We start from the raw sequence: 26,384 nt of genomic DNA, 5'->3' as shown, positions 1-26,384 counted from the left end.
GTCACGGCTCTGCTGACGAGGACGTCACCGCTATTCCAGCGGGCGCTGCGCTTCGGGTATCGCTCCGCCGGGCTGTGATTCGCCCTCGCCGCGTCACGGCCACAGCGTGGAGGAGGCGGCAGGTGCCGTCGCGAGAAAAATAATTTTTGTTTCCTCCTCCCCGCGTTTAGTGCAGGAACAGAGGAAGGCGAATCTGGGTGTGGGGGCCTCCCCCCACCACCCCCTCACACACGCAGATAACTAATGTACAGCTCAGGATCAAGTATAATCGATCCACTGCTGGATGGAAATCCTCTCTCTCACAGTTATTCACAATCCCTGTTCAAAACCAACGACACGGCGATTACATGATTTCGCTTTGCATTCGATTCGGGAATCGATTTTTTCTTTTCTCGCCGTCAATCGCCTACTTTGTGGTCGATTATTAAAATTACAAATTGTTTGTTTGTTCTCTATCATGTTGTAGTTAGTTATGTGAATGCTCATTCGTGGTCACAACACATCATTTGTACGCAAGGGATAGTGCAAATATTATATAGCGAATCGAAAACATCGATTCAACTCCCGGTCAGCTGATCGGGATGTAATCGTCAGCTGGTCGCGTGCTGGACTCTTGACTGAGAAGCTACCGGCGGGGAGGTGAGTGGTGAGTAGTGAGTGAGTGGTGAGTAGTGGGTGAGTTGTGTGTAGTAAGTGGTGAGTAGTGGGCGGTGAGTGGTGAGTAGTAGGTGGTAGGTGGTGGGTGGTGAGTGGTGGGTGAGTCGTGAGTGGTGGGTAGTGAGTGGTGGGTGGTGAGTGGTGAGTAGTGGGTGTGTGGTGAGTAGTGAGTGGTGAGTGATGAGTAGTGGGTGGTGGGTTGTGAGTGGTGAGTAGTGGGTGGTAAGTAGTAGGTGGTGGGTGGTGAGTAGTGGGTGGTGAGTGAGTGGTGAGTGAGTGGTGATTAGTAGGTGGTGAGTAGTGAGTGGTGAGTAGTAGGTGGTGAGTAGTGAGTGGTGAGTAGTAGGTGGTGAGTAGTGAGTGAGTGGTGAGTAGTGAGTGAGGATGGTGTGTGTGTGTGTGGTGAGTAGTGGGAGGTGAGTGGTGAGTAGTGGGTGGTGAGTGAGTGGTGAGTAGTGGGTGGTGAGTGGTGGGTGGTGAGTGAGTGGTGAGTAGTGGGTGGTGAGTAGTGAGTGGTGAGTAGTAGGTGGTGAGTAGTGAGTGGTGAGTGAGTGAGGCTGGTGTGTGTGGTGAGTAGTGGGTGGTGAGTGAGTGGTGAGTAGTGGGTGGTGAGTGGTGATTAGTAGGTGGTGAGTAGTGAGTGAGTGGTGAGTAGTGAGTGAGGCTGGTGTGTGTGTGTGTGGGGAGCGGTGGTGTAGTGGTTAGCCCTACGCTGCGCTAGGGCCAACACCGGTGACGATCATCTGAACCGCTCCTGAGCCTCCCCCCTAGGTCGACTCAGCCTCAAATGAGTACCTGGTGCGGTGTGTATAACACTGCCGCTAGGGAGACAAAGGCGGCCGGGCGTGGTGCTGGCCACCCACCCCCTCGTGTGGCCCTTGTCGGTGCTCGCGAACAGCAACTTGACCCCAACAGTCGACACGGGGCGGGGGGGGGGTATCTTTGCTCGTGGCCATGCTGATGATCTCTCATGAGCGTGGACCCGGAAGGCCACAGCTGAGAGAGGCTCGTGGTGAGGCCTGCGGTGTTTCCCTCCCGCCAGACTGCCCTTCGTGCCCGGCCCGACTGCCCTCCCGCCCGACTGCCCTCCTCCTGCCCGACTGCCCTCCCGCCCGACCCGGCCCGACTGCCCATCCTGTCCGTCTGCTCGCCCTCCTCCCACCCGACTGCCCTTCCCGCCCGACTGCCCTTCCCGCCCAACCCGACTGCCCTCCCGCCCGACTGCCCTCCCGAGACGGGAGGAGAGAAGCCGCGTGGACTAGAGGACACGCTCGTCAATCAATCAATCATGACAAGGAAACCATCACAACGGAGACTTTGATGCAGCGGTCATGGTTCTTAACTTTAACTGCAGCCTTGCACCCCTTTGGTTCCCAATCGTAAAAACAATGTACAATGTTAATGAATACGTAGGGGTGGATGAGAGAAAGTAAAGCTGTAACTTACGTTGCCACGTGCTGAATTTGTCTTTTCTATTATTTGCCTTCGAAACAAATCTGGCCCATGTCTCCCACCCCCCAGAAACGGCATCTCACAGCATGCCCAGAGGGAGCTCTGTGATGCACCCCAGGTTAAGAAGAACCACTGCTCTAACACTCCGCCCAACACGAGCACTACTCCTAACCACACACTAATCCTACCACTAATACTACCACTAACCCTACCATACCAATAACCCTACCCCTAACACTAACCCCACCACTAACACTACCACTAACACTACCACTAACCCTACCCCTAACACTACCACTAACCCTACCCCTAACACTACCACTAACCCCACCCCTAACATTACCACTAACCCCACCCCTAACACTACTACTAACCCTACCACTAACACTACCACTAACCCTACCACTAACCCTACCACTAACACTACCACTAACCCTAACACAGTGGTGCACAACCTTTACTGCAGCCTTGCACCCATTTGATTCTCGATCGTATTTTTTCAATAATGTTAATAACTACCTTGGGGTTGATGAGACAAAGTAGTTGTGTAACTTAACATGCCCCGTGCCTTAACTTGGGTTTTCGATGATTTACCTTCTAAAGAAAATCTGTCCATGTCTCGCACCCCTCCCCGCCGCCCCAGAAAGGGCACCACCCCACGCACCCCCAGGGGGTGCTGGGTGGTGTACCCCAGGTTAAGAAGAAGAAGAGCCACTGCTCTAAGGCAGCGGTCCCCAACCTTTTTGGCACCAGGGACCGGTTTTGTGGAAGACAATTTTTTCACGGACCGGGTGGGGGGGGGTCATCATTGGGTTATTCCCCCTTTTCAAAGAAGCTCTCCAGCGACGTTTGTTTTTACTCATTGTGGCTTATAGGGGTTAGAGCTTGTGGGCTCATCAACACTGTGACTGCGACAAGTGCGCAGTGTGGGAAAGAGGCGCGGATGGAAGTGGTCAATAATAAAACAATGGGGGCGGGGGCCACGCGCGGACTCACCGCTCTCCTCCTGCTGTGCGGCCTGGTTCCTAACAGGCCACGGACCGGTACTGGTCCGCGGCCCGGGGGTTGGGGACCCCTGCTCTAAGGGAAGCAAGCGGGATTGGGTAGGCCATGTCTACGGCTCGAAGGTACGACAATGGTCGAGACGAACCAAAGGAGGGGAACACGCCCCAGAGAGGACGGTAACCGCGGAGATGGAGCGACGAAATCGGCTCGTGCGCAGCAGGAGCGAGATGGATCGTTGCATCGGAGAACCGCCTGCAGGGGCGACGGCTTGGGAGAGCGAAGGCCTCATTGAGTGGATGGATAGAACCACGGCTGATCACGATGGTGACAGTTGTCTTGCGAGAGCATCGGGTGACGGAAGGGGCCTTGATCCACGCGTCAGGGTAGCGAGCCTCTACCTGGCGGGTCTAACACCTTGGCAATGCGGTCTCTGGCTCGCTAACCCCTCGCCTGCCAGGGTACGCGATCGTCGGCGCCAAGCGGTCCGCGGTTGTCGAGATGTGGATTAGGCAGTGGGTGGTTCAAAGTTCAAGAGCGTTGAGCCGTCAAAGTTCAAGAGCGTTGAGCCGTCAACGGCTGGGACCCTGGGTTCACATCCAGGCAGCCGCCCAACTGTGATTAAATCCAGGTTCTCGAGTGTATAGTGGAGATGTTGTATGCCTCAGCCTGGTCACAAACAACTCCGCAAAAACAATTGAATTCTAGCTTTTTTATTACTCTCATTCGACGAGCATTACTCCAAGGTGGCAGGGCTGGTCGAAAACACTGCCTCCTGTTTTTATCAGATGCAACCTTGCAAGGATTTTGCTCTATGACAGTGGTTCTTCTACTTCACCTGGGATGCACACACCCCCTGCGAGAGATGCCCTTTCTGGGGGTGCGACACGTGGCCAGATTTTGTTTTCAAAGGTGAATAATTTAAAACACAAATTGAGCATGGGCATGTCGAGTACAACTACTTTGTTTGATCAAACCCGATGTATTTATGAACCCAACTTTTTTTTACGATTCAGAACCAAATGGGTGCAGGCTGCAGTGAAAGGTTAAGACACCACACTGCTCTGTGATGATATCGGCGTCCGTGGGCTGTTTTATTTCTCGGGGGTACAAATGCACTACTACTGGAAAATTACGAGAAACGTTTATTCCGTATGGCATTTTTATGAATGTTTAATGCTTGCCTATGGGCTATGCATTAACTAGAGCCTTGCATGTCAGCTGCCTTGTTACTTTGAAATCCTGTGCAAAAGCTTGGTCCTACAAACCCGAGGTTTGTCAATGAGAATCTTTCCAAATTGTATTTCTTGCAATATAAGTACTCTCTGTAGCTTAGTGGAACTCGTTTCCAAACACCCCTTCATGGGCCCTGCTTCATAGCGCTCTGCCATCCTCTCTGCCATCCTCTCTTCATGTTCTCGTCATAGCTCTCTGCTCTGAAGAAGGTGCATTCCCAAAAACGTCGCCATTTCTTTACGTGGCGGTGTTGCTGCCGTGTGTGTTTTGGGATTACGTTATTGATGCTTGTGCGCAGCGTCTTTTGTTCAGATGGGTCTCGTGTCGTCTTACCGGACCTCCTGTGTATTGAGCAACGCGCATTGGCACGCAGCATTCCAGCGTACAAAAGCTCCCGTCCTTATCCACACCACCAGTTCAAGAGAACTGAATGAGCCTGGCGCCCGCGAGTGTCGTTTTCAAAATCGCCCACTCGAGAGTTGAGAAGATGCGGCCACCCCCGCCGCCACCACTACCACCACCTTAGGCACCGTGCCAACGGCGGCCACTGTCGGTCGTTACCTTGAAGGCGACGAGGTAGCAAACCCCCATACGGCCCTTCGTCTCGGTGAGGATCACAGCCGGCGTGTGGTGGCCACGTGGCCACCAGCTGGGCAGCAGCTGGCCAGGTGTGGGCCCCCGTTTTTAGGTTGCTTGAGAGCGCACTCTGCTACGCTTCTGAGCGCGTTTGCCGACCACCCAATGGGATTGGCCCCAACGGTTGTAAAATAACCACACGAAGAGGAGCGGTCTCCGGCGAAGCGGTGAAAGTCGACCGTGTGAAATACTCTTATATAAGCGCACAACTTTATCTGTGATGAACGCTGCACTTTCCGTCGTCCCTGCGCCCCCTGCATGAACGACGGAGGCGCAGGGACAGACTCTCGATTACGTTGGAATCGATCTGCAGACGGCCAGCAGCTCTGTGTCGCCTTATCTCGATCCCGCAATCCCAAACAGGTGAAAGTCCGCATCGAACCGAACCCCCAGCAAGGCCATCTACTTAACGACTAGAGAAAATTCACACGAAATGTCGTTTTCAATGAAGTCTTTCAGATCTAAAATGATACAAGCTTTTAATGATGAAATAAAATTATCTAATTAAAAACATAATACAATTCAAAGATGTTTCATTTTACAACTTCAAAACGTAGCATCGGGTGCTTGCGTGAATGCGTCGTTCGTGTGCAACTTTTTACGTGACTTTCCTGGCCAAAGGCCGCGGATGGTTGCTCGGGAGCGCCGCCGTAGGCGCGGCGCCCCCAAACAACCCCTCGTCGTAAATTGATAAAAATGCAGAAATCGCTGCCAGGGCAGGTTCGTTCGGCGTGCGATCGGTGCGTACAACGTCTAAAAATAAATTGCGGCATATCGGCGTCATGCTTTGTACAGGTATTGCGACAGTAATGCCTCCGAGCTGCTTGTCGTTCCCGGAACGTGCAAAATAGCAATTCAGTTGATGACGCATCCTGTCCAAGCCCAGTTGCCTTAACTGTCAATAGTCTGTCCCTCACCAGCCCTTTGTTCTCTGTCCCTCACCACTTGGTGTAATCCCACGCATGCCACCTATCCGTGCTGCTGATGAAAGTGCTGTTTAATGTACGTTGAACTTCTTTCGCACCGTACGTAGCGAACCGTGCTAATCGGAGGTGCGGCGGAAGGTCAACAAACAGAAAAAGTAGCTCTAAAGAAATTAGTTTTCAGTCTCGTGCAGCTTGGAGCAATTCCACCGCTGAAAAATGGCAAAGATATAATTTTCGAGGAGATGTCTTAAAGTGAAGATCCTGAGCCCTATTGAAAAACAATAGTTTAGTAACTTTTTTTTATTTTTGTGAAATGTTCCTGCCATGGTTCCTCCCAGCCTTGGTCTTGTCTCAAATGTCGCTGAAAATATTTACAAAAGACTCAGCACCTGCGACTGTCACCTGCTCCCGCCACCACCTGCCCATGTGTAAAACTATACACGCGGCACGCATGCACACACACGCGCTCACACACGCGCGATCACACACACGCGCTCACACACACGCGCTCACACACACGGCCCTGGCAGCCTCGTAGGAAAACAGAGAAAATAATTAGGGCAAAGATTCGCAATTGCATCAGCTTGCACTTCCCAGGTATTAAGATCGACCTCTGTATTTGCTGACGGCTGTGAACGTCGCAAAGGTCAAACCGCACAGGCTCATTGCAGTGCTTTGATGGAGACAGATTTAAAACGTTGATCTATTAAAAACTTAACTTATTTTTTATTTTACCAGGTAAGGTCCCTCTGAGCTGTGTAGTTGTTTTTAAGAACCGACCTGGCTGCCATAAATGCTAGCTCAACGAAGTGGCTTATCGCGTGGAAATTTGTAGCAGCAGCCAAATATTCTGAACACGTTTTTAAATGTGGAGGGAAAAACCGGAGGAGAAAAATCCACGCGACCACGGGGAGAGAGACACGCAAACTCCGAATATACAGCAGCAGGCGTCAGTGTCAGGATCGAACCCGCGACCTCCTGTACACCAGGCGAGGTAGTTAACATCTCCCCACCACGGCAGTACATCAAGTGGATTAATTTCCATCTGTCTTCCATCTGTACGAAGATAAAGGGTTATACCCCACCCCCCCCACGTGTTTAAATGGTAACTTGCGGAGTTGACCAAATATCCCGAATGTACGGCCACAGAGCTTGGGCGATTGTTAGCAGCGCTGGTTCTGGCTGCTGTGGCGTTACAAATTTGCGTGTATATTGATATTTAAAGCGAACGTGTTGACAAAGTAAAACATGACGTGAGAGTTTCAGCGTGGGGATGGATGTGCTTTCCGGATTAAAAAAAAAAATCTGAAGATCCGATCTAGTTCATGAAATGTTAGATAATCCCGTTTTTTTAATATTGGGATTGATCCAGAAACATAAAAATATATCACCGGCATGACATCACTTCCCTCAACAGTGGCGTCACTTCACACTAAGATCTGAAAAATAAGAATAGGTTTTACCATATCTGGCAATAAAACAGGTGCTTCGATGTTAAAAAAGTTGATACCTTTTGCAAGGAATAAATTACTGCATGACCCACACACTTTACTTGTGGTGAAAATGCAGACAAACATGGCTCTGATAACCTTTGGAATTGCCTTTGAAACTGATTGGCCTACACCAGAGACAGAAGCCTGTCCCGAGACGAATTTAACCATATTTGTACTTTTATTCTTATTTATGTAGTACCGCAGAAGGATACTTTTATTATGCATTCATTTATTATTTAACTCGATTTTTCTTCCTATTAAGATAATGGTAAATAAATCCAGAGTTCCTTGCACAGAAACTTTGTATATTGACTATTTGCATATTGAGGTATTTACTATATCAGGTGTTCATACAAAAGTCAGAAGTTGACACAAAAAATCCGCCCAGCTCTGCAGTGAGCGATGTTCCCACCGCAAACGGAGACGTTTGCGAACAGGTTGTACGAACAGGTCGTACGTAGTTACAATTTGCATACAGGAACATCGTATTCCATGTGATGCGTGTCTGTTTAAAATACTCTAAACCAGTGGTTCTTAACCTTGAGTGCAGCCTTGTACCCCTTGGGTTCTCAATCGTTGAAACAATTATAATGTCAATAATACGTAGGTTTGATGAAACAAAGTAAAGTTGTCGCGCGACAGCGATGAAAAACTGCAAACTCTTCTCTGTTCCAGAAGGGGACCTCGCGGGCGCCAGCCGGGAGAGCCATGATGGAGGGCGTGGAGGTGGTGGTGGTGCACGGCGGCGCCGGCGTCGTCAGCGACGACCGGGCCGAGGCCTGCAGGGTGGGCGTGAAGCGCGCTGCGGCCGAGGGGGCCCGCGTGCTCGCCGCGGGGGGCTCCGCCATGGATGCCGTGGAGGCGGCGGTGGTGCTGCTGGAGGACGACCCCAACTTCAACGCCGGTAGGGCGCTCACGTGACCCCCCCCCCGCGCGTGACCCCCCCCCCCCCGCGTGCACCCCACCACCCCCCGCACGCGACCCCCCCGCACGCGACCCCCCAACCCCCTCATGTGTGACCCCCCGCCACTCCCCCCCCTCCCCCGCGCGTGACCCCGTTGCGCAGGCGTGGGCTCGGTGCTCAACGCGGAGGGGGATGTTGAGCAGGATGCCCTCGTGATGGACGGCTCGCGCCTCGCAGCCGGCGCCGTCTCCTGCGTGCGCAACATCGCCAACCCCGTGCTCCTGGCCCGCCTCGTCATGGATAAGGTGCCGCGCTACCCACCCTCGCCCTGGACAGGTGGATGTATGTATGTATGTTGAACTTCTTTCGCACCGTACGTAGCCAACCGTGCTAATTGGAGGTGCGGGGGAAGGACAACAAACTAAACAAAAAGCAATTCTAAAGCAATGAGGTGTCAAGCTAGATGATGATGATTTAAAAGTGTATCACAGCTCCCAGTGGCTGCCTAATATCGGAAGGGAGAGCGTTCCAGACCGCTGCAGAAGCGCATCTGAAAGCGCCGCGCGATGCGGTGATCCTTTGTTCCATGGCCAGCCAAAAGCCGCTGCTGCCAGGATGACCGGAGTTTGCGTGATCGTGGTTTATCAGCGAGTTGGAAGGATGGATGCAGAGTTGGACGGGTGGACAGGTGGACACGCGGGCGGTCGCAGGTCATTGTTGGGTTAGGCCATGTTATGATCTGACCAAAATGTGTGTGGATACTACCCTCCAATATCTGACACAGCCAGACAAATTAAATTGTCACGCATGCAAGCGTTGAACCACGCGCCGATTAGCATTTGCTTCAGTTCGCTCACCGGTGATTTGAAGGGCAATTCCTCACAACTCAAGTTAGCTGGAGATTGTATCTTGCCGCTATATTTACCGGCGAGTGAGCTGACGCCATAAGTCCTCCGCATATATACGGGGCCCCCAGAGGCACGTGGCAACAGCGAACGGCGATGATGCTGCTGTGACCGACGTCTCCTGATGAGCATGAAACCGGTCAATAGCTGTGACTTTGTACCACCGCTGACCACTGGGACGATCGCGTCTTCCCCGCTCCTTGGGCTGGCGGCATAAACGACGACAAGAAAAAAAACTGCCGTGCTTTCTGGACAAGGCTGTACGAGGTTTTGCGTGCGCGATGCTTGCACACCGCCGGCCGCGTGCAAGTGAGCGCGGGTGGCTAAACACCGGCCTCCGTCTGCCTGCGTGCGCGCGCGCGGTGGCAGACGAGTCACGCGATGCTGACGGGGAGCGGAGCGGCGGCATTCGCGCGCTCCCAGGGAGTCCCCGAGGTTCCCGCGGAGCAGCTGGAGACGCCGCGCTCCCGCCAGCGCTGGGAGAAGAACCGGCGGCCCGACCCCCAGCGCCACCCAGACGAGTAGGGCCCCCCCCTCACTACTCCCACCCCCCACCCACCCCCTACCCACACTGCACCAGTACACACCAAAGTTCCCTCTTACCTATGTATACAAATGAACTATGTTTCTAGTCTCTAGGATAGTCTACGGGTCCACTGTTAGCCTTCCGCAGTGGTGGCCAATACCCCAAGCACCGTGATCCATCCTGGTGCTTGTCACCGGGAAGCTACGACCAACAATCGCGTGGGCGGATTCAACCCTGCAATGTACTCCAGACATAGCAAGTACACACGCCGACTTGGTAGAAGTGATGTGTTTCAGTGATCTTCATTGCAAGGCCACCGCGGGCCCACTGGCAGCCCCTGGTGGCCTTTAGCGCGGGCCCTGACGCGCACCCCTCATCGTCATCATTGTGTTGTCACAAGCCCCCAATGGTTTCAAATGGTGTGGCGGCCCTCGCACTAATGATGGCTTATCGGCGAAAGTGGCGCCCCTCTCAAACTTAGTGAAGCACACTGCTGTTTAATGCACAAATTCTTAGTCAGGGGATTTGCATTTGCCATCGGCCGTAAGTAAATGTTCTGTCTGCCAATGTCTTTGTTCCGAGTTGTCCTGATATCCACAACAAAATCGCTCACGATGATCCACCCGCGGATCGCGATTCACGTACTGGCCTCTACCGCTCTATGGGATGGCTCACCGCCATTTACAATAAGTGAAAAAAGCATCATCATCACCTGCCTCCTTGGGCAGGTTACATTCTGAAATGGTATGAGAATAGTATCACATTAATCTCATCACACACAAACGGTTTTGTCAACTAGTTTGTGTCACGCGTGTAGTGTCAACGATTCATAGACAGAGTTTCTAGGAGACACTTTCTTTATTAACAACTTCCACGGTCTCGTCCGCACACTCTCCACACGAGCTCAGCCTGTACACAACACCGGCCGTCTAGCACTGACGGAGCTGACTGAGATAGCCAACTACTCTCCTTCGTAGCGCAATATCTAGAGGAGACGTTGAGCGACGACGACGACGAGATGACAGCGACGACGAGACGGGTCCACTCCCAGCACCGGCCTGGGGCCTCCAGACGGGGTCCTCTATGACCCTTCCCTAGTTCCTCCCCCTTGCCCACACATCGTGCTCACACCCTCACCGGCGTGTGAGCTGTCTGTCCACCACAGTTGCCGCTGCTGTCCACCAGCTGGCGCTATTGCACTACACATGTATTTACTCCCACTCGCATTGACAAAGCCACTGTGGTGAGATGTTAACTATCTCACCTGGTCTGCAGGAGGTCGTGGGTTAGATCTCGACCCTGACGCTTATATAGTTGGAGTTTGCAGTGTCTCTCTCCCCGTGGTTCCTTTGGATTTTTTTCCACATTTAGAATCAACATCACGCGTTTTGAGTATTTGGCTGCTGCTATAAATGTCCACGTGATGATAAGCCACTTCATTGAGCTATCATTTGTGATAGCCAGGTCGTTTCTGAAAAAAAAGCTACATAGCTCAGTGAGGCCTTACCTGGTAAAATAAAAAAATAGATGGAGCCGGTGCAGAGCCACGCTTGACATTGGAGAAGAAGGGAGCCCACAGACACCAAGGCAATAGAGCCTTCCATAAAGCACACATACACACAATGGAGTGCTGCTCAGCGAACACAACGCGAGACAACATGGATCTACCAAGCGGCGTCTAAATGCGATCGCGTCTCAGGGCACCGCACAAAAATAGAGAGCTGTTGTGGTGCTGAGAGGCAGCCAACAGACTCGATTCTGATTGGTTGTTCCCCGTCATGGCGTGGCACCTGTTTAAAGGAAGCCTGGTCTCACTTCCTGAATTCTCATTGAAACTAAAAAAATTATATTACCAGGTAAGGCCCCTCTGAGCTATATCGCTATTTTATAGAAGCAACTTGGCCACCACAAAGATAGCTCAACGAAGTGGCTTGTCACCACGTGGACATTTATAGCAGCAGCCGAATACTCTTAAATGCACGTCGATCCTAAATATGGAGGGAAAAAACCAGAGGACCCAGAGAAAAATCTACGTGACCACGGGGAGAGACACCGCAAACTCCAAATATACAGCAGGCGTCAGGGCCAGGAACTAACCCGCGACCTCCTGCACACCAAACGAGGTAGTTAACAATTTGCCACATTGAGGCCCTGGGTACTTTTTCCCTGATGATGCCTCACCTATTCACAAATCAAACATCGTGTCCGTTACTAAACTTGGACTCGGTTGCGAGATTTGCTCTTCAACTCGCCAACAATAATTTGTACGCTGTTTAAACGCTCGTGCACGCGACAATCTAACTCGTTTGTCTGTGTCGGGTGGCGGAGGGTTGCACGACACACGTCTGTTTAGATCACTTACATGGCCTCACGAAAACAATCAGCCGATAGTAAAACTACATCCCGTGGCGACGCCTCCCTGTGGCTGTGGCGCTCTCCCCCCCCGACTGGCAGGCTGCACGGCACCGTGGGGGCGGTGGCGCGGGACCGCTTCGGCAACCTGGCGTGCGCCACGTCCACTGGAGGGATGACCAACAAGATGGTGGGCAGGGTTGGAGACACTCCGTGCATTGGTGAGTCACGCCGATGGCTGAACTACATCCGGTGACGCGGTTGGTCCATGGGGGTGGCCCGGTCACCTTGCGTGGCTGTCGGGGGCCGGCGTCGCCAATCGCCCCTTTTCGTGAGCTGCCCAACCGTAAAAGTTGCGCACTTAAGTTGGGGGCCGACTTTGAAGCGGGCTACGACGGAATCGCCGATCTTGCTGATGTTAGCCAATCAAATCGAGGGGGCGTAGTGGGGTTACACGACTACTCCAAGTATGGCTTGTAAATGAATCACTTGCCAATTAATTGATTGCCAGAGAATCTCAACGAATCGTCATTTTAAAGATGGCTGCCCGTTCAATTTCGCGCCACTGTTGGATTGACGGAGCGGAATCGATTACGATCATGCCTCGATTTACGATCCACAATGACCATATATGGGCAAAGACAACGCTTCCTTGGGCCAATGCCTTTCTTCCATATATGGGCAAATCACCGATCGGTGATCTTGTCGCGTGTCCAAATTCATCATGGTTAAGCGCCGCACCCGTGGTCACCACCCCCCCGCCTCCTCGTGATCCGTGGTGCAAACAAATCCCTCGAGACGCCGGTGTACAGCACCAAGAGCAGTTTATGGGAACGCTGTCGCAAGAGGTCACACGTCTGGTGCAACGGCTCCTTCGCTGACTCCGCGTTGATGAATGAATGCCCCGTCCGTGGCCGCACTCGCGGGCCTGGCACGAGGTACCTGGTGCAAACTCTCGGTTGAGGGTCTCACCGGAAGCCTCTTTTGTCTCCTGGATGTGTTTCTACTTTCTTGCACCGGAGAACCTCCTCGGTGCCTGGCCTGAGCGTGAGCGCCGCCAGGGTCGGGAGAGGCCTCGTACCGATACGTCCCGTGAGCGCCACCGGGGTCGGGCAGAGACCTAGAGCCGGGCGGGCATGTGGGCGGGCGGGCGGGCAGGCGGTGCGACGTCAAGCGCAATCACAACAACGACGATAACAACAACAACGGGCGTAGGGGAAAAGGAACCAAGTGTTTTAATTCGGGCTCTCGTGACAAACTCGTGTCAACAATAGTTAGAAGATACTTCGTGGAGGCACAACGCATGCACGCAAGGGTGTGATCGCCCACAGGTTTGTGTGAAAAGGATTTTTTTTCGTGTTTTGTCAAATTATTTTATATCAGATCTCAGCTGTGAAGGCTCAGTGAGCCGAGGGAATGCAGGGCTGGGCTCGTTACACCCCGAGATGTACTCCTGCATGGTGGGGGTGGGAGGTCAGTATGAAATATGTTGAAGATGATGTTGAAGTAATCGGTTCAAATCCAGCATCGATGCTGGGCGACGTTTGATCGATGTGGGGCCTGGGGAGATGAGGGAGACCCGGCGCTTCGTGGATTTCGCGAGTGAGCCTTGGGCCCTCTATTTTGACGCCCGGTTCCTGGCAAGGCCGCTCGTCGACCCCAAATGGCGGCTTTGCGGCACGCGCCGTGCGTTGACCGTTACTCCCCCAAAAACTTTCACCGCACCTCCCCCCACCCACGTGCTGCTTGCTGTGACGAAGGCAAGGGAGAGATGGCCCGCTCAGTAGTGCGTGGTGAAAGTTTCGAGAGAGAGGGAAGGAATGCTCAGCCTGAGCCTTCTTGCGATCTCGAGTCTCGACGACCAGCGGGGAAATGGCATTGCCTCTGAAGGAATTGCTCCGAGAGATGGCGAGGTGGCTGGGTAGTGGGGCGAGTCGGCTCGCAATATCAAGGGTTGACCAGTTCAACTCCCGGATGGGGGGGGGGGGGGGTCGACTCGGCTCATCATCCTTTCCTCCGGGCGTTGATAAAAAGAAAATAGGTACCGCCTTGTGTCGGGGGGTGGGAAGTCACCAATGGTTGAATCAGAATTCTGAATCTGTATTTATCCTGGAGAAATTCGATGAGCTATGAAGCTCTTTTTTTATCACAGATAAGACAATACAAAACATTGGAGTGCAAAGTAATTGTGAATGGTAAGAAAATCACGAATCAATAAATAGGTAAAGTAGATGAAGAACACAATTACCAATTGTACAAGTTCATAAATACTTCATGAAGTTGTACAGAGACTGTTCTGACTCTCCCCCCGCCATATGAATGTGGCTCTGCAGGGGTGGAGGGGGGGGGTGTTAATGGGAGGATGGGCACCCGAGCCTCGATGCCCGTTTAAGTGGCAGAAGCTTTGACTCGGGAACCACGTCCATGAATGATCGCGATTCATTTAATTTTCCCATTGAATGACATCTGTGAACTACTGGACATGTGTGAACTACTGGACATCTGTGAACTACTGGACATGTGTGAACTACTGGACATGTGTGACACTACTCGACATGTGTGAGCTACTGAACATGTGTGACACTACTGGACATGTGTGAGCTACTGAACATGTGTGAGCTACTGGACATGTGTGACACTACTGAACATGTGTGAGCTACTGGACATGTGTGAGCTACTGAACATGTGTGAGCTACTGGACATGTGTGAGCTACTGAACATGTGTGAGCTACTGAACACGTGTGAGCTACTGTACACGTGTGAGCTACTGAACATGTGTGAGCTACTGAACATGTGTGACACTACTGGACATGTGTGAGCTACTGGACATGTGTGAGCTACTGAACATGTGTGAGCTACTGTACATGTGTGAGCTACTGGACATGTATGAGCTACTGGACATGTGTGAACCGCTGGACATGTGTGAGCTACTGAACATGTGTGAGCTACTGAACATGTGTGACACTACTGGACATGTGTGAGCTACTGAACATGTGTGAGCTACTGGACATGTGTGAGCTACTGAACATGTGTGAGCTACTGTACATGTGTGAGCTACTGGACATGTGTGAGCTACTGGACATGTGTGACACTACTGGACATGTGTGAGCTACTGAACATGTGTGAGCTACTGGACATGTGTGAGCTACTGAACATGTGTGAGCTACTGTACACGTGTGAGCTACTGGACACGTGTGAGCTACTGGACAAGTGTGAGCTACTGGACATGTGTGAGCTACTGAACATGTGTGACACTACTGGACATGTGTGAGCTACTGGACATGTGTGAGCTACTGGACAAGTGTGAGCTACTGTACACGTGTGAACTACTGTACACGTGTGAAACTACTGAACATGTGTGAGACTACTTGGACTCCGGTGAACTACTGGACATGTGTGACCAAGAGCTTTACAGCTCATTGGATTCCTCCTGTAGTGTAAATATTAACATTCTGACCCCGTGCACCACCACCACCCACCGACCACCTTTTTGCAGCGCTCCTCAGCCATCTCCATGTCCCAGCTGGAGGACGCTGACCTCCGTCCCTGTGCGCCGGGGTGAGGAGATGGCATTTTGTGGCGGGCGGAGGAACCGCCCCTGCGTGTGCGCGTGTGTCGGGGTCTCATCGCACGTCGTCCCGCGCCATTAGCACCGCTCCCCGAGTTCCGTAAACCCGAGCTCCCATCGTCGTCGTCGTCGTCATCATCATCGTGGTCCCCCCGTCACCCCCCCGCTTATCGCGCCGTACGATTAATGGGGCGGTCAGGGGCAGGGGGAGGGTGCCGTATTTACTTTCTGTACATTCTGCGGACTGCCTCGGTACAATTGTCTCTGTGTGTGTGTGTGGGGTTACGTGTGTTCATGTGGAGTAAACACGACAAGGTTGTTCCACAATGGCAAGGGGGGGGCGGGGAGGGCTCGTGTTCACGCGGCCCCCCCCCACCCGCTCGGCGAGGCTTGCAGTCACATTGAGTTTATTTTATATTTACTTTGTATCGTCGCACTGTGTTGATCCAGGGACAGCTACACCGAGCCTCAACACTTTGTTCTTCTTTACGGGGAGGGTTCCTGCCAAGTTCATGGTGATTGGCGTGGTGGTGACCACCCGTGACCTCACAGCGATGTACGCTTGGGTTTGATTCCCGACCCGGGCGCCTCTCTGTGGAGTCTGTGTGTTCTCTCTCCGCCAATTCAAGTGAGTGTGTGAGAGCGAGCGAGCGTGTGGTTGTGTGTAGTCTGTTTCTTCTCTCTCTCTCTCTCTCCCTGTTCTAGTGAGTGTGTGAGGGTGACTGTGTGATTGTGTGTAATCTGTTTGTTCTCTCTCTCTCCCTGTTCTAGTGAGTGTGTGAGGGTGACTGTGTGATTGTGTGTAATCTGTTTGTTCTCTCTCTCTCTCTCCCTGTTCTAGTGAGTGTGTGAGAGTGACTGTGTGATTGTGTGTAATCTGTTTGTTCTCTCTCCCTGTTCTAGTGAGTGTGTGAGAGTGACTGTGTGATTGTGTGTAATCTGTTTCTTCTCTCTCTCTCTCTCCCTGTTCTAGTGAGTGTGTGAGAGTGACTGTGTGATTGTGTGTAATCTGTTTCTTCTCTCTCTCCCCTGTTTTAGTGAGTGTGTGAGAGTGTCTGAGTGTGTGGAGTCTGTATGTTATCTCCCTCCCTGTTCTAGTGAGTGTGTGAGAGCGAGCGTGTAATTGTGTGTAGTTTGTATGTTCTTTCTCTGTTCGAGTGAGTTTGTGAGAATGAGTGTGTGGAGTCTGTATGTTCTCTCTCTCTCCCTATTCTAGTGAGCATGTGGGATAGAGTCATCTTGTTGGGCGACTTCAATGCCCGAGTTGGTCATGATGCTGGCACCTGGTCTGGAGTGATTGGAAGCCATGGGCCAGATCAGCTCAATAACAACGGTAGGAGGCTGCTAGATTTTTGTGCAGCCCATGGGCTTGTAATTACCAACACGCTGTTCTGGCATTGGCGCATCCACACCACATCATGGATGCATGCCGGGTCCAAGCAAGAACATCTGCTGGACTACGCAGTGACGGAACAGCGGATGCGGGCCCATGTCCTTGACTCCAGGACCTACTGTGGAGCTGATCTGCCCACTGAAATTGTCATCTGTAAGATGCGCCTGCCATTTTTCCACTCCGGTGGTGGGTGTACACCTAGGACCCGATTTAAACTCATAGTGGCCTGGTCTCAGCTAGCTGATGAAAGATGCAAGCGAGAATTTCATCATCGCTTGCGGCTGGGGTTGGCATCGTTCCCTACTCCTGATGTCGAGGGGAAATGGGCGAGGTTTAGGACTGTGGCTCATGCAGCTGCAATGGCTGCTTTGGGTACACGGTCCAGACCTCCCCAGAGATCCTGGCTGACAGAGGAAGTGTTCAGACTGGCTGAGAAAAAGCGACAGGCCCACTCTCATCGTCTACAGCATCCCACGTCAGAGAATGAGGAGGCTTACCGCAGCCTTCGCTCGGAGGTTCGGAGAGTCGTGAGGCACTGTAAGGATGGGTGGTGGTCACGGGTTGCTGAGGAGATGGAGTCTGCCTCAATGGCCCACACCTATTACCATCATTATGGGAAAAAACGGTGATCTAATCTCCGACCCCCAAGAACAGGTTTGCAGATTTGCAGATTTGCTGACCATTTCTGTGAGGTCCTGGGGGAGGAAAAATCCCTCAGCCGGGAAAACATCATGGGACAAAGTGGGGTTGACCCTGCTGAGGCTGCGGGGCCTCAAATATTGGAAGAAGAAGTCACCCCCTGTGAGTGGCTGGCTGAGGTGCCATTTGTTGAGGAAATACTGAAAGCGATCCAGAGGCTGAGAACAGGAAAGGCACCGGGCAGAGATGATCTTCCAAGTGAAATGCTGAGGGAGGGTGGCGTTTGTGCACAGACTGCCCTACATGACATCATAATAACAGTCTGGACCACTGGACGGGTTCCTCAGGATTGGAAGGATGCCCTGGTAGTCCCCCTCTTCAAGAAGGCGGACTGCACAGACTGTAACAACTACAGGGGCAGCTCACTCCTCAGTGTGCCGGGAAACGTCCTGGCAAGTATTATTCAACATCGCCTTGCTAGGCACGTTGAGGAAAGGCTTGCGGAGCCCCAATGCGGTTTCAGGAAAGGGCGGTCCTGCACAGATGCCATATTTTCTTTCCGTCTGCTACATCAGAGGTGTAGGGAATTCCAACAAGACCTACATCTCTGTTTTATTGACCTAGTCAAGGTTTATGATACCATCAGTAGGCCTGGGCTCTGGGTTGTTCTTCATGCTTTTGGAGTTCCTGACCCTCTGCACACGATCATTAAGGACCTTCATGATGGTGAGCGGGCCCGGTACACTTCACGTGGCCTCAACTTGCACATAGCCTGGCACAAACTTCGTGGTGACGTCACCGCCACTTAATGGCGAATGGCGCTTGTTGTTGTTGAGTCTGTATGTTCTCTCTCCCTGTTCTAGTGAGTGTGTGAGAGTGACTGTGTGAGTGTGCAGGCTGTATGTTCTCTCTCTGTCCCCCGTTCTTCACGGCTTTCATCCGAGTTTCTCTGGTGTCTTCCCAACTCATGCAGCCAGCTATGGCTGCACAGTTTGGTAGTACATGTTATGTATATCGTTTATTATAAAATTTCAGTCACAGTTCCTATGATCACTGTTACATTGCTTTTATAGCTTTATTTTGGTGATTTCGAAAACGTTTTAGTTTAGCCATATTTGTTGTTGTACAGAGTTAAACTGATAACTTTAATCTAAATTGTCGTATGGTTGTTATTGTTTGACTTGCACCCCACTGGGATTTTTGCACACAACATTGATATACGGTGCTTTTTCTGGAAGACTTTGCTGTTTTTTCCTGGATTTTTCTGTTGCGTGTAGTCACTTTAAGATGTTTCTTGTTCATGTTTTGTTTGTTGCGGTTGCACCCGAGTCAAGAGCCACATGGCTCACAGGGTTATACCAAATAAATGAAACTGAAATTGAAAGCTAATGAAACGCAAACACATTGTCACCGGTGTTGGCCAAGACATCCCAATGCTCAAAGATGCCCGACAAATTACTCAATGAGGCATCACACAAACAGCCACAGCAGCAACGTCGCCCCCTGCTGTGAGAACTCAGCAGGACCCTTTGGAAAAACAGTCTGGAGACTCGTACAGGCTTCCCTGGGTTAGACGAGGGAAATAATCATATTGGTGATAATATTATGATTGCCAATTTTGACCGTGATGCTGATGCACAATGGCCCGCTTTTATTTATTTTTGTAAATCGTCTCGGGATCTTGAACGTCCCAGCGTGAAGCAGAGACAGTGCATCATATTGACGCAGGAAAGACATTCACCCCACGATTAACCAGGGTGGCCGTGGGCTCGCAGCATGAATCTCTGGAGCATGCGGTAAGACACGTGGCCGTGACGGCTCACCGGAGCCACGTGGCCGTGTCCAGGTGCTGGGTGGATTGTCACATCGCAGGATCGTGAGAGGTAACGATGGCTTGGCAGGGGGGAGATGTTCATCCAGCCGCGGATTGACCATAGCTGATGGTGCTAATTACGGGGGCATGTGGTGATGACGGTGGTGGTGGTGGTTGTCTGGGCCCCGTGTGTCTCCGCACAGGGAGCGGAGGCTACGCAGACAACCAGCTGGGGGCGGTGTCCACCACGGGCGACGGGGAGTCCATCATGCGCGTGGTGCTCGCGCGCCTCGTCCTCTTCAACGTCCAGCAGGGTGAGGCACCGGCTCCATCGCCGCCGCGGTGGCCCAGCACAGGCACAGGCCGCCGCCACCTCCGGCTGGCACCGCATCGCGCGATATGGCCTCTGATGGTCGCCGGCACTTGCGCCGTGTGTGTTGTGCGTGAGTGTGTGTGTTGTGCGTGTGGTGTGTGCGTGGTGTGTGTTCGGTGTGTTGTATGTATATTGTGTGTGTGGTGTATGTTGTGTGTGTGTATGTTGTATATATCTTGTGTGTGTATGTTGTGCGTGTGTGTGTTGTGTGTGTGTGTTGTGCATGTGTGTGTATGTTGTGCGTGTGTGTATGTTGTGCATGTGTGTGTGTGTATTGTGCGTGTGTGTGTATATTATGCGTGTGTGTGTGTTATGTGTATGTTGAACTTTCGCACCGTACTTCACCAACCACGCTAATCGGGGGTGCCAGGGGAAGGATAACAAACTAAACGCACAAGGCAGTCGTAAGGAAATGAGTCCTCAATCTCGATGATTTACAAGTGCACAGCTCCAGAGTAGCAGCTTGAGCTTTCTTCATCTCATCGTCCGCTGTCAAGCAGCGTTCACCTTTTCTGCCTCTCGACCGCTTCTCCAGAAGCTCTTCCGTCGATCTCGAACTCCTGAGAACGGGGCTCAGTCCACGTCGGTTTCTCCGTCGTGTCACCGCGCTGCCCCACGCTGCCCCACGTGACCACGCTGCCCCACGCTGCCCCATGTGACCACGCTGCCCCACGTGACCACGCTGCCCCACGCTGCCCCATGTGACCACGCTGCCCCACGCTGCCCCATGTGACCACGCTGCCCCAGGCTGCCCCATGTGACCACGCTGCCCCGCGCTGCCCCATGTGACCACGCTGCCCCACGCTGCCCCATGTGACCACGCTGCCCCACGCTGCCCCACGCTGCCTCATGTGACCACGCTGCCCCACGCTGCCCCATGTGACTACGCTGCCCCGTGCTGCCCCATGTGACCGGCTGAACCACGCTGCCCCGCGTGACCACGCTACCCCGCGCTGCCCCGCGTGACCGCGCCGCCCCGGCGGGCCGACTGTTTCTCCTCCAGGCATGAGCCTGGAGGAGGCGGCCGACTCGGCGCTGAGTCACATGACGGCGCGGGTGGGCGGCACGGCGGGCCTCGTGCTGCTGGCGCCCGATGGCCGCTGGGCGGCACGCTTCAACTCGCTCCGCATGTCCTGGGCGGCTGCCTCGCCCGGGGCCGCCCTGCTTCACTACGGCCTCGAGCGCGGGGAGATCCTCGCCGAGCCGGCGCCACCGATGCCGCTCACCGCGCCCGGGCCTGGGTCTGGGGCTGGGCCCAAGCGGTGACCCGGGGGAGGGGGGGGAGGACGGTGGGCGGCGTACGTCGGTGTCGTTTGCATGCTAGCGGTGATCACGGGCGTGCGGGCGGGTGGCGCTGAGACGTCGGTCGGGCGCTGGGCCGGACGGGAGAGGTGGCAGCGACGTGCCGACGTGGGTAGGAGGGGAGATGCGGCTTTGTTAGCAAAGCCAGAGTGATTTACAATGAGGCACTGTTTACAGCCCTGAGCCAGCGATGGAAATCCCACATTCCTGTGGCGGGGGGCGAGTCTATCCATAAGAAGACTACCCCCACAACGTGGTACCCGTTTTATCATCCCCCTGGAGGGATGATGGGCTGAGTCGACCGCTGCTGGATGAATGCTTCGCCCCACGCCGCGTCGAGCAGGAGGGGGCGGTTTGACACGTCGTAAGCGAGTGGCAGCGCTTGCGAACGTCGCGAGCTGTACATTGGCAGCGTTTGCCTCTCGTGGAACTGACGGACGCGGCTTGGGTACGAAGAAGAATGGATTTGCGTGGAGGCTTCCCGCCGGTGTCTCGAGGCCTCGCGGCCACGTCGGCGACACGGGGCGCACGTGCCGGCGAGGCGGAGGCCCCCCGAGGAGCGTGTCGCTGTCCGCTACTGGACCCCCACATGGTCTGTTCCTCAGGTTCTCGTTTTAAATTCGCAGGAGGTGTGTTCAGAATCGCTGTGAAGGCGGTACGTCTGTGTGCGTCCGTGCGTGTGTGTGTGTGTGTAGGGAGCGGTGGTGTAGCGGTTAGCGCGGCGCTACGAACCTGGTGACCCCAGTTCGATTCCCACTCACAGCTAAAACCAGGGACGATTATTTGAACTTGTCCTTGGCCTCCCCTAGGTCGACTCAGCCTCAAATGAGTACCTGGTGCGATGTGTAAACATCGTCACTTGGGAGACAGGCAGCTGGTCATGGTGTTGGCCACCCACCCCCTTGTGTGCCGTGCTGGCCTTTATAGGTGCTCGCTAACAACACTTACCCCTACAGTCTGTTCGGGCAATATGGAGGATCTTTGTCCCTGGAGCGGTGGTTAGCGCACTGCTCTACGAACTCTGCGACCCGAGTTCGATTCTCGCTCATAGAAAACACCGGTGACGCTTATCTGAACCGGTCCTAAGCCTTCCCTAGGTCGACTCAGCCTCAAATGAGTACTTGGTGCGGTGTGTTAACATCGCCGCTGGGGAGACAAAGGCGGTCAGGCGTAGTCCTTGCCACCCACCCGCTCATGTGCCGTACCGAGCTTCATAGGTGATACTTTCCCCAATAGGTGACACTTTCCCCAACAGTCTGTTTAGGCTTCACGGGGGGTCTTTGTATGTACAGCCCGTTTTGTCACTCCACTGCTAGACGAGGGCTTCCCCCACGCTGTGTCGGTCTTGTGCGGTAGTTTATCTGTACTTCACCAGGGCGCTGCGGTGCTGCGGTGGTGAGAGGTTAACGACGTCGCCTGGTCTACAGGAGGTCGGAGGTTCGCTCCCGACCCTGACGCCTGCTCCTGCTGTATATTTGGAGTTTGTTTGTCTCTCTCCCCGTGGTCGCGTGGATTAGTTCTCTCCGGCTCCTCCGGTTGGTACCTCCACATTAAGAATCAACGTCACCGCGCGTTTAGAGTATTTGGCTGCTGCTATAAATGTCCACAAGCCACTTCGCCGAGCCATCATTTGTGATGGCCAGGTCGCTGCTGAAAACAAGAGCTGTACAACGTTTAGTTGAGTACTGAAGGAGCTTTCATCGATTGAAGCCGCTGTCATTGTGTTTGTTCCTGTGAAAATTAAAAGGTTTTTCCTGTGGCCCCTTCAGCTGCTCTCAAGCCGTTTCTTCTTCAGCGCGCGCGTGGCCTTCGCTCCGGCGATGACGAATTCCCCAGGTCGCCGGGACCGCGAGGTGACCACGTGCCGTCGTCCCCCTGATCTTCCGCTCGCTCGCTCGCTCCCCGCGGCGTGACCCGAGCGGGTCGCTCGTTGCGAGGATTTTTGTCTCGCAGCGGTTTTTGCGGTGCGGACACAGCGACCGCCCATCCCGGTTGACGCTTCGGCGCACGTCAACCGTTGGATACTCGGCGCTGTCCACTATGCGGTGGACGTCAAACGTCCTCGTGGTGTCGTTCGCAAAAAAAATGGGCCGCTGTGAGCACGCGAAAATTTACTCATTTGGGAAATGCGTCGTGGTGGCATCGGCCACTCCTTGCAAAACTAAAGTTCACCATGGGAGTCCAGTTCACCATATTAGTCCAGTTTATCATGGGAGTCCAGTTGTCCATGGGAGTCTCTTTAAGTGACCACTTCATGACTGTTATTTATTGAAGGACCATCATCGCTGTCTCGTATTCACACATCGCAGCTTTTTGAAAAATGTACTTATTGATTTTTTAAAAACCTTTTTACCGAATTCGTTATGAAATGAAAAATGTCTCTTGTTGTTGTTGGTTTGCCGAACCACCCCCCCCCCCAGGGCCGGATCATGGTCCCATGAGGCCAGTGGGCACATGTCTTTTGGAGCCCCCCCCCCCCCCCGCTTTCCTATATTGGTGTCTTTCTTGTCTTCCTCCTCGCAAAATCATTCACTAGATTGTCAAAATCTATCTGTCTGACAAGGTCTGACTCTATTGACATAGGGGACAATGAGCTGAGACGTGTTTGGCAACATGCTATTCCACAGCTAATTTTTTTTATTCTGGCAGTTTGTCACTGGGAAAGTTAGAAAAATCCGAAGTGCCACGAAAACATTGGGAAACACTCAAACGTCTCAAACAATTTATTTGGGCACTTCTCACCCTCAGAGTCAGACATGAAAGACGTGAATTGGAGGAGTTCGTTGGCAAAGTTCATGTCCAGGTCTGATGAATATGCATCAGAGAGTGAATTTACCTTTTCCACTATGACATCACTATTAGACACCTAATCTGACATAAACAGAACTACAAAGAGACTGGTCAAACGCTTGTAAGCGTCCAAGCGATATTCAAGGCATGCCACTAGCTTATCAATGACCACATAAAATCTCTCTATTTTGAACTCCTTCCCCTCAAGTGTCACACCTGGCTCTGAGCTCTCATCTGCAAATGTTTTGCATTTTCTCTTTCGCTGAAGATCGTGCTTAAATCCCTCAACGAAGACAAAAGCTGTGCTACTACAGAGATGTCAATGTCACTTTCCTGTAGGTGCATGCTTGTAGCGTGGAACCGGTCAAGTATGACGTCCCAGAAATGTGCCATGAACACCATCTCTAAGGTGTCCAATTAGCACAGAGTCCAGCGGCCTCAATTCGAGTATCTCTTTTCTCATTATCATCATGGCACATACCACCGAAGGCCGCTCTGATGTGGGTGTAATTTCTCCACAGTGCCTTGGTTGACTCTGCCCGAGCACTCCACCGAGCACTGGACAGCGATTTTAATGTCAGTCTGACATCTGTCCTCCGAAAGATTTTCCCCCATCTGTGTGTGGATGAAGAGCAAAATGTGTACAGTGACTGCAACATGTTAAAAAAAACTCGTCAGCCTCTGGGCTACTGTCATCAACTCACACTGTAAGCGCTGCGGGGCCCGGGAGCCCGAGTGGTCAGCTCACGCTTGAAGCGCGGAGGGGCCAGGGAACCTCACACTGTAGGTGCCGAGGGTCTGGGGGGCCCAAGTGGTGAGCTCACGCTATAAACACCCAGGGCCCTAGTGGTCAACTTGCGCTGTGCGCACTGAGGGCCCTGGCGTTCTACTTCCTTCGGAAGTCTTGGGCCACGCACCGCGTGCGGCCTGAGGCTTGGAGGCCCTCTGGCTGTCCGAGGCCCCAGGGAACTGGCCTCATTGGCCCGGTCCATAATCCAGCCTTGCTACCCCCCACCCCCCAGCCCGCAGGCGCAAGTGGCTTCCGAAAGCGGCCCGCGAATGAAGTTCCAAATTCAGCCGAGAGAGGGAGCCAAGGGATTGGTGTACAGACACTGTGCAGATGATCGGCAGCCAGCAGCCACGCGGGCCAGGCACCACCAGCAAGCTGGTATACTCCAGCAGTGTCGGGTTTGTTGTGAAGACATCTCGCGCAGGAAAATTACCAAATAAAGAGCCCAGGAGGTGAAGCTGTTGCACGTTGGTGGAAAGCCACCTCCGTCGATATTTGGCAGAAAACAAGTTTTTGACGACCTGATGCATATTGGCCCCAAACTGCTTCCCGCCTCCCAACCAGTGCACACACGGACCGCATACAGAGTACATACACACAGCACATACACAGTACATACACACAGCACATGCAGAGTGCATACACACAGCACATACACAGTGCATATACACAGCACATGCAGAGTGCATACACACAGCACATACACAGTGCATACACACAGCACATACACAGTGCATACACACAGCACATACACAGTGCATACACAGCGCATACACAGTGCATACACACAGCACATGCAGAGTGCATACACACAGTACATACACAGTACATACACACAGCACATGCAGAGTGCATACACACAGCACGTATAGAGTGCATACACACAGCACATATGTAGGGGTTATTACGGAGAGAAAGGCGGACAGAAAACACAAGGGTGTCTGCACCCACACACGGGTGTCTACATCCACGTCCGCATCCGTTAACCACTGGGGGGGCATGGGGGCTCTGTGATCCCCCATAACCCCGCCCCTTGGAGGGAATCCCTATAAAAGGCGGGGAGCCAGAGAGCTCGGGGCCAGTGTGGAAGAAGCTTACCAGTGAAGTCTGAAGACCGGCAGAATAGGCCCTGGGACTCCCCTGCCTCGCTGCCCTTGTCAGGGCCGAGCTGGGCAAGCCAGCGGCGCGGCCCCAAGAGCTTCCGGACCTCTGCTCTTGTAAGAGCAAGGCCGGCTTAGCTGGGTGCCGGGATCCGTGCTTACCAGGGCCGGATCAGACAGCCTCCCGTAGCACTATTAGAGGAGGGCTGGGAACAGGACAGGGGAATTAGTGCTAGGGGTGGTTTCCCATCTAGTACGGGTGAAGGGGCCGTTACCCCTTCAAGTATTGTACTGTCCTTGTGTTAATAAAAGAGTGTGCCTCGATTCCGTCGTCAGTCTCCCTGGAACTCACTACACATACACAGTGCATACACACAGCACATACACAGTACATACACGCAGCACATACACAATGCATACACACAGCACATACACAGTGCATACACACAGCACATACACAGCGCATACACACAGCACATACACAGTGCATATGTAGTAGGTTCCAGGAGACTTGGACGACGTAGTTG

General features: G+C 53.1%; 1 protein-coding gene across 4 annotated transcripts; it reads left to right on the top strand.

Annotated features, from left to right (window-relative positions):
* The first annotated feature begins 546 nt into the window (after positions 1 to 546).
* Positions 547 to 22,944, top strand: ASRGL1 (asparaginase and isoaspartyl peptidase 1). Of its 4 annotated transcripts, XM_078866822.1 has the most exons (8): positions 547 to 646; positions 2,179 to 2,227; positions 8,078 to 8,306; positions 8,469 to 8,611; positions 9,581 to 9,732; positions 12,192 to 12,310; positions 19,706 to 19,816; positions 20,879 to 22,944. In XM_078866822.1, exons 3-8 carry the CDS (start codon positions 8,111 to 8,113, stop codon positions 21,139 to 21,141), a joined length of 984 nt encoding a protein of 327 aa, XP_078722948.1. In that variant the 5' UTR covers positions 547 to 646; positions 2,179 to 2,227; positions 8,078 to 8,110; the 3' UTR covers positions 21,142 to 22,944. The 4 variants fall into 4 exon arrangements, with proteins under 4 accessions (XP_078722948.1, XP_078722950.1, XP_078722952.1 ...); XM_078866824.1 differs by lacking the exon at positions 2,179 to 2,227 and having other exon boundaries at positions 547 to 639; XM_078866826.1 differs by lacking the exon at positions 2,179 to 2,227 and having other exon boundaries at positions 8,081 to 8,306.
* Positions 22,945 to 26,384: the final 3,440 nt, after the last annotated feature.

Source organism: Lampetra fluviatilis, chromosome 23, assembly GCF_964198595.1.
Source record: "Lampetra fluviatilis chromosome 23, kcLamFluv1.1, whole genome shotgun sequence".
Taxonomy (NCBI): Eukaryota; Metazoa; Chordata; class Hyperoartia; order Petromyzontiformes; family Petromyzontidae; genus Lampetra; species Lampetra fluviatilis.
Note: the sequence above shows the minus strand (reverse complement) of the source record. Positions and strands in the feature narration are given on the sequence as shown.

Excerpts from the sequence above, each read along its gene's own strand:
- ASRGL1 (XM_078866824.1), top strand. The coding sequence starts at position 8,111 with ATGATGGAGGGCGTGGAGGTGGTGGTGGTGCACGGCGGCGCCGGCGTC. Across the intron at positions 9,733-12,191 it reads CCCCAGCGCCACCCAGACGA|GCTGCACGGCACCGTGGGGG; the intron begins GTAGGGCCCCCC and ends CCCGACTGGCAG. Across the intron at positions 12,311-19,705 it reads TGGAGACACTCCGTGCATTG|GGAGCGGAGGCTACGCAGAC; the intron begins GTGAGTCACGCC and ends GTCTCCGCACAG.